General features: G+C 41.4%; 1 protein-coding gene across 5 annotated transcripts; it reads left to right on the forward strand.

The window, feature by feature from the left end:
* The first annotated feature begins 2,528 nt into the window (after window positions 1-2,528).
* LOC306783960 (nuclear pore complex protein Nup107-like) lies at window positions 2,529-7,088 on the forward strand. 5 transcript variants are annotated; one of them, XR_013772328.1, is made up of 5 exons: window positions 2,529-2,614; window positions 3,834-3,919; window positions 5,676-5,759; window positions 5,866-6,218; window positions 6,697-7,088. XR_013772328.1 is itself a non-coding variant. In XM_079297388.1 (5 exons), exons 3-5 carry the CDS (start codon window positions 5,884-5,886, stop codon window positions 6,832-6,834), a joined length of 288 nt encoding a protein of 95 aa, XP_079153514.1. In that variant the 5' UTR covers window positions 2,537-2,614; window positions 5,587-5,759; window positions 5,866-5,883; the 3' UTR covers window positions 6,835-7,088. The 5 variants fall into 5 exon arrangements, 3 of the variants coding, with proteins under 3 accessions (XP_079153514.1, XP_079153512.1, XP_079153513.1); XM_079297388.1 differs by lacking the exon at window positions 3,834-3,919 and having other exon boundaries at window positions 2,537-2,614; window positions 5,587-5,759; window positions 5,866-5,954; window positions 6,140-6,218; XR_013772329.1 differs by lacking the exon at window positions 2,529-2,614 and having other exon boundaries at window positions 2,623-3,919; window positions 5,866-5,954; window positions 6,160-6,218.
* The last annotated feature ends 495 nt before the right edge of the window (window positions 7,089-7,583 follow it).

Here is a 7,583-nt window from a genome sequence, read left to right on the forward strand (position 1 = left end):
TGGTTTTGTGTAAATTGAATTTGAAGGTCTTAATGATTCTGGTGCTATAGAGCTGTGAATGATCTAAACGCCAGAGCAAACAGTTCAATGTTGTTGGTGTTTTGTGGCTTCCATCTAATTAAATTGTGAGGACTACAGAGTTGTTTACGGATGATAAATGGACATGGGTTCATGATAAGAGCACAGAGAGCCTTTAATGTAATGCCACGGTATTCGGGCTACTGAAAAATGACGAGAGTTAAGTCATAAATATTACAGTAAGAAGTTAGATTTTAAGAGTATATTTGTCAAGGAAAAAAAAGTCATTTTGTGAATGAAGTCAGAATTGTTAGGGGGGAAACCATCACAATATTTCGAGAAGAAATTACATATTTTGAGTCTTAACATTTAGGCTTTTCACAGCAGGAAAAGCATTATTGATCACTTTTAAAATCCCTGTTTTCAAATTACCTGAGTTACATGCTGGCTTCTGCTATGACAATACATTAAAAGAGCAATTACAGTACCTCGAATGAATACAATATACACGATATAATAAGGTAATGTATATCATGTAATTGTAATAGGCACACACTACATGAAGTGTATACATATTAAACATGGATGTATCTTATGATATGGCGTGTAATAAATAAAAACAATGGAAATATTACTATTACTGCAAATTTATTCATATTAAGGTATTATTATGAGGACATCTGTCAACTTCTATCACAGTAGAAGTGATCAGATGTCCTAATAATAATAAAACTTCTACTATCACAGTAGAAGTTCACATGTCCTAATAATAATAAAACTTCTATCACAGTAGAAGTTCACATGTCCTAATAATAATAAAACTTCTATCACAGTAGAAGTTCACATGTCCTAATAATAATAAAACTTCTACTATCACAGTAGAAGTTCACATGTCCTAATAATAATAAAACTTCTACTATCACAGTAGAAGTTCACATGTCCTAATAATAATAAAACTTCTACTATCACAGTAGAAGTTATCAGATGTCCTAATAAGGAAGTTGGACCTCTGTGAAGGGGAGTGATGCCCAGATTAATTACAGGCTCTTCACTTGGTCCAGTTCAGATTTGTTTTTTCTGATATCCGCGAAACCAGTTCCTCCACGAATACCTGAACTAATCTGCGTTCTTTAGTTCTTCCAGTGCCGTTGCACCTGGCCAAGGTGGAGTATATGCGGCCCAATATTCTGAGTCAGATATTGAATGAGAATCTGCGGTCTTCAGTTCTTCCTGTGCCGTTGCATCTGGCCAAGGTTCAGAAAGTTCATCAGCTGAGCACACCCCCTCTGTCTGTGATGTTTCTGCTCTATCCATGGAGATTGTTTCCCGAACCTCCTTTCCACATATAAAGATGTTGGAGATGGCTTTGCCCACAGACGAGAAGAACTTGCAGACGGTGTTGGGCTTTTTGGGTCGTGTCAGGTAATATTTGACATAGAAGGCAACGCAGTTCCCAAGTTCTTGTTCCTCTAATTTCATGGCCAACAGCACCTTTCTTGAATTGCCCCAATGGCTAGAAAGTTTCTTGAAAATGGCCTTGTCAAGATTTTTTAATGTTGTTGGATCAAAATCGATATCATGGACTTCGATCCACGTTCTGTCAAACAGACGCATAGTGATGGCCTCGGGGTCTGCAGTGTTCCAGGTCAGTTTTGTTTTCCTGAATATCCGCGAAACCAGCGCATCCACGAATACCTGAACTGACCTTTTCTTTAGTTCTTCCTGTGCTGTTGCACCTGGCCAAGGTTCAGAAAGTTCATCAGCTGAACACACCCCCTCTGTCTGTGATGTTTCTGCTCTATCCATGGAGATTGTTTCCCGAACCTCCTTTCCACACATGAAGATGTTGGAGATGGCTTTGCCCACAGAAGAGAACTTGCAGCCTGTGTTGGGCTTTTTGGGTTGTGTCAGGGACATGATTATCAGTTCATCATTCAAATGATGAGGTTTCTGTTTATCCATTGCTAATGTCATTGTAGTCTAACTCTCTGTAAGGATCTCAGGTAAAGGTCTGTGATTATCACTCTAAACTCAGGCACTGGGGTACTATGACAAGTGTCTGTGAAAGACATCAACGGCGATCACGTGACGTCACAGAGATGACGTCACAGAGGTTCTAGAACACAGAGGTGACGCACAGAGGTTCTAGAACGCAAACAACGGACTCAGCGAGATCAAAGGCGATCACGTGACATAGCAGAATCCCGAGACAGAACGCAAACAACGGACGCAGCGCATCGTTCTATTTCAAGCCTTTGTGACATCACGTGAACGACACGTGATGCACGTCCGTTGTTTGCGTACAAAACGTGTAAAAAAAAAACCAAAACGTTTAAAATAAAACGTGTAATTTTCCTGATTATGCTTACATCCTTTTACTGAAGTTTTGTTTTAAATTTTTACAATATTTCTACATGTTTACATCAGTGGGAATGCAGTATATAAGCACTGAACTATAGGGGCAGCATAGTGTCTCACGGCATCCAATCTACCGAGAAAGCAAAAGAAGAAGAAGACGAAGAAGAATCAATTATCACGAAGAAGAATCCTGTCAATCCTCGTGAAGCGGGAATTTGTAGACCACTATCATGGACTGGTAAATTACATTTCACTGGGTTTTGAACATGAATCATCTTATACACATGTTGTTATATTTTTAATTATTCCCGTCGAACCGTTAGCTTGTTATTTAGCCTGCTATTGCGGCTACTTTACTGTGTTAGCTGGTGGCTAACTAAACCGTTCATAATCCATGCTGATGCTAATCAGGATAAATGCTGGTTTGTGTACTATTGACATGTTTTAACCATCGCTAAACACGTGGTTCTCGGTCAGTTATTGGAGATAATATATATGTATGATCTGTTATTGATTACACAAAGTTTAAATTATCACCGCTGAATGAACTAACAACAAACAGCTGTTTATTGTCGTTATTACAGTTGGTATTACTGTCTATCAGGGAGTGCTTTCAGCTGTTAATGAATAGTTAGTTAACTAGTTAGTTACGTTATGTATTAGTACTTAAGTGCATTTACTATTGTACAATACAATTTGAGGTACTTGTACTTCCATTTTCTGCTACTGTATACTTCTAATGTTACTCCACTACTCTTCAGAGGGAAATGTCGTAGTTTGTTACACAGATTATTCATTCAAAAATACAAATTAACAAATATATTATGATGTATTATTATAGTTTAAGATACTCAGCAGTATTCTTTAAAAGTAGCTCCACGGTTAGTGATGAACACATTATTGCATTCATATTTAAAATCTATCAAGATATTGTTTATGATTTAGAAATGAGCCTTTCTGCATAATGACTATAGGTATTCTTAGATACTTTTCACTGAAGTAGAATTGACTTGTAACAGAGTTACTCTACTACTTCTACTAAAGTACGTCTTCCAGCTGGTCGAACACATACGAGACTGCTAGAAACGTACAAAAGTACAGTTTCAGTGGTGAAACATTTGTCTCACATCAACAGAACTTCTTACGTTTCATTACAAGCAAAGAACTTCTTCTGCTTCAAGCTCAATACGTAAACGCTGCCACAATAAAGGGTTCTTTGACTAAAACACTCGAGTCCTTTACGGTCTTCCATCTAGAAGCAACTCAGAAATTAAGTTTATTTTACCATAACGTTTCATCATCTAATGAACATTAAAATATGAAATATAGGGATATGATTCAAGTTTTTGTGCTGCAATGAAAGGTATTGAATAAAACGAAGAATGGTACATGATACTTTCAGTGGTAAGAAGTAGTATGTGTTGCGTGTGTATTTGCGTACTCGTCTTTCCTTCCAGGGGTCAGGGTGAGCTGCTGTCTCCGGTGGTTCGAGATGACGAGGTGACGATCGCTGCACGAAGGAGGAGGAAGACGACGGTGGCTTGTATCCTTCAGCTGGGAGAGACTGTGTGTGTTTAGCTTCAGGTTAAATGTCTTCAACTGGATTCAGACCATTGGTAGGATGTAAAAAGTTATGAATGCTCAAATACAACAAGTGTTTCTGTGAGGTGGAGACCTGTCAGCATTCATTAATGACGTCTGGGCCCCGTTCCACGTACGTGTCTAACTTAGTTAGCCGGATACTTTTCAGGATAAGATGATGTAGATCAGGCTTTTCGGTTCCACGAAGCAAGTTCGGCAAAATCACCATGGCAACGCATCCAAAAGCTTGAACCTGCTCCAGCGCAGGCTCAGTGACGGTAGCTGGATAAGCTGGTCACTCCCCCGGAAAACATGGCAGCTCCCGTCACATACGGACTTGCGCATATACTGGGGGTTATACGGGAGTTCCGGAAATGCATGTAAAGTGAGACACGCGGTGATCCTTAAAACCAGCGGAGCAAACTAAGAAGCCTCTGTTGCATTAATGTGCAGCTCCCTTCCTCAGAGATCCACTGATGAAGGAGGATATTAGTTAGATGAGCGTTTTATAGGGAGAGACTTCTTCCACATCGCCAAGATCCGTCATCACATCATGATGACTTCCTATACGAGCGCTATCCATTCTGCCCACAAGGAATCATTTATTTACAGAGCTTCTGGAGCAGACATTGAACACCACACGCCCAGCCGAGCACTGACTGTCTCAGACTGGATGCAGCCTTGTGCTGTTCTGCGAGTGCTACATTTTAGTACAGTGTCTGCGATGCGGAGAACATGGGGAAAGCCGCTGCATGCCGTGCTGTTCGTACAGTTCATTTGGCGCTTAATAAATGAATAAATGAACACATCCATAAGGATGTGTTCATTACATTATGGCACATATTGTGCTGACTCAGCATTCTGAATTGTGTGTGTGCTTAGTGTGTACTTGCTCTCATGTCCTCTTGATGGCTGGTTGCATACATGAGGTTAAAGCACTCATAATGATATGACTGTTATTAGTACACCAGCACATCATTACTGTAGAACATGATTAAGGTGGACTCATGATAAGAATAGAGAGAATCACACACTATTTCTTTTCACTGCTGCAATTGATTGAATGTCTGATTATGAATAATACACATACTGATCCGCCCATAAACAGATTCTCTCACACACACACATATTCAAACTAGTTCTATATGGTAATCTACACATACATATATATATATATATACACACACATATATGTATATATGTAATATATATATACATAGATATAGTAGGCTACATGATACATAAGGGCATACAGTACATATATCCTCATATTAATGAGTATCAGATCCTCGTTGGGCTTGTTTTTCTCTACTTATTCTGAAAGAGTTGAGATCATTATTGTCGCTGTAGATCTCATTGGATGATGCATCATGAAGTCTACTGCCAGCAGCACATTAAAGACATGTCATGTGATTGGTTGGGGTGATGAGGCATTAAAATTAGCTGATACATTTTCCCAACACTGACGCATTTAACTTGTCTGTGATGTTTTGCCGTGCTTCCTGTCTCGCCCTCGCAGCGGTGGCGGTGTTAGATTTTGCCGTGATTACGGTCTTGAAATCCTCATATGCGTTCATGATCATCTCCTGCTCGTCAGCGGAGTAAAAAGAGGCTCTTTCTGGCTCATAGGACATTTGATCGACTTTGCTGAAGCACTTACGTGGAACGGGGCCCAGAGCTGCCAGTGTTGTTGTTGTTTTCCTGACTGCTGGTCTCAGTCCCGTCGCCCAGCAGCCCCGTCCTGTCCACCGTAACACCAGCACGCTCCCTGCTGAGGAACACTCCTCTGTTCAGACAGGCTGGTACGACACACACACCCACAGCTGATTATTGTTGATCTTCTAACATCAAACATCTCCATATTTTACTAACTCCCCTCTCTCGCCTCATGTCTTTTTTTTCTCTCAGTAACTCCCAGAGTTCCAGATGTTTCCTCCATTTTGGCTCCGGGAGGCCGAACGCCTCGATACACACCCAGAAACGCCCTCAGCAGTATGGTGAGACACACACACACACACACACGGTCATTGGACATCATGCTGGAACATTTACAGTTTTCTTATCTTGCTGTGTACAAACTTTCTGGACAAACATGTCGAAAATTGCTCATTTCATTTTGCAATCTGTTCACGAGGACGTTTGCATGAATGGGATTTGATCGTTTGCATAACTGACATATCAGTTTCATTTCATATGTGAAAGAAAGAATCTACAACGTGCTGCTGTTCGTAGACGGAGGCTGGATGATCGACAACAGACAGGTAAGTGTTTACGACGCCACGCGTGAGAACCAAACGTTCTCTCAGGGAACCAGAAACTAAACCTGTGTTTCAACCAAAGGAACCAGAAACTAAATTTAGTTTATGTACGATATCGTCAGCTGCTTAAAAAGGCCCTTTATGTTCCTGGTTTAGCGCCTCTGGTTCCACAGTTCCTGGGTCTAAAATTTCAAGGAATAGTTTGCCATTTTGGGAATATCGCTTGTTCCCTTCATGGCGGAGAGTTCTCTGTATCTATGCATTCAATATAAAGCTGCAGTCGCAAAAGGATGCACATATGCAATCTAGACGCGGTTAAACTCGATTAGCGGGGCAGGAAATGTTAAAATCACCTCTTAATAGGCCTTAATAACATCTGAAATCATGGGATTTATTTTGTCTAATTGACTTATAGAAGCAATAAGTTGCGATTGTTTGCACGTTTGTTTGGTTCGTAAATTGTTTGTTCTGTGTTTTTCAGGACTCTGAGCCGGATTCCGAGCGCAGCCACCAGATGGCGGCGCTGCGCTCTCTGTGTCTCCCTCGCCTCAACTTCCTGCTGCTCAGCGTTCTGCAGAAGAACCCCTCTCACCGGTGTGTTTTTGAGCGTGTCTCATGAGCTGAGCCTTCCGAGTGTAACACTTGTCGCACTCGGAGCACTTCCACGGTTTCTCTCCCGTGTGTTGCCGCTTGTGATGCGTCAGCGTGCAGGACTGACCGGCCTCCTCGGCCTCCTGGCCCTGCTCTCCCCCGTCGTCGTCGTCCTCCCGTGAGGGGCTCCAGTCTTCGTCACACTTTAGAGACATTTCTGACACCAAAAGGGTAAATTGTATGTAACTGAGGATGAAAATCAAAACAATTAACAATTGTTAATGCGACAAATGTAAATGTTTCCGATGTTCTTTTTAAATAGTTCTTCAAAGTTTGAATGGTTTAACACCAGTTTAACGGCAGTTGTCAACACAAAGTGTCAGAATTCGGCTAAGGGTTAGGGTTAGGGTTTAGGGTTAGGGTTAGGGTTAGGGTTTAGGGTTAGGGGTTAGGGTTAGGGGTTAGGGTTAGGGGTTAGGGTTAGGGTTAGTGTTAGGGGTTAGGGGGTTAGGGTTAGGGGGTTAGGGGGTTAGGGGGTTAGGGTTAGGGGGTTAGGGTTAGGGTTAGGGTTAGGGGGTTAGGGTTAGGTAAGGGAAAAAAGTAGGGTTAGGGTTAGGGTTAGGTTTAGTTAAAAGCGGGGCCCTCCTAAGAGGGCCACGAGGGGCACTGGCACAAGGGGGCTGTCCTTAAAAAAGGCTTTAAAAAAAACGCTAAGAAATAAAAAACAATTAAACAATTTTATTAAAAACAGCCTGACAGCAGAGCAACCGCCAGCGG

Source organism: Melanostigma gelatinosum (assembly GCF_949748355.1).
Source record: "Melanostigma gelatinosum genome assembly, contig: SUPER_10_unloc_4, whole genome shotgun sequence".
Lineage (NCBI taxonomy): Eukaryota > Metazoa > Chordata > Actinopteri > Perciformes > Zoarcidae > Melanostigma > Melanostigma gelatinosum.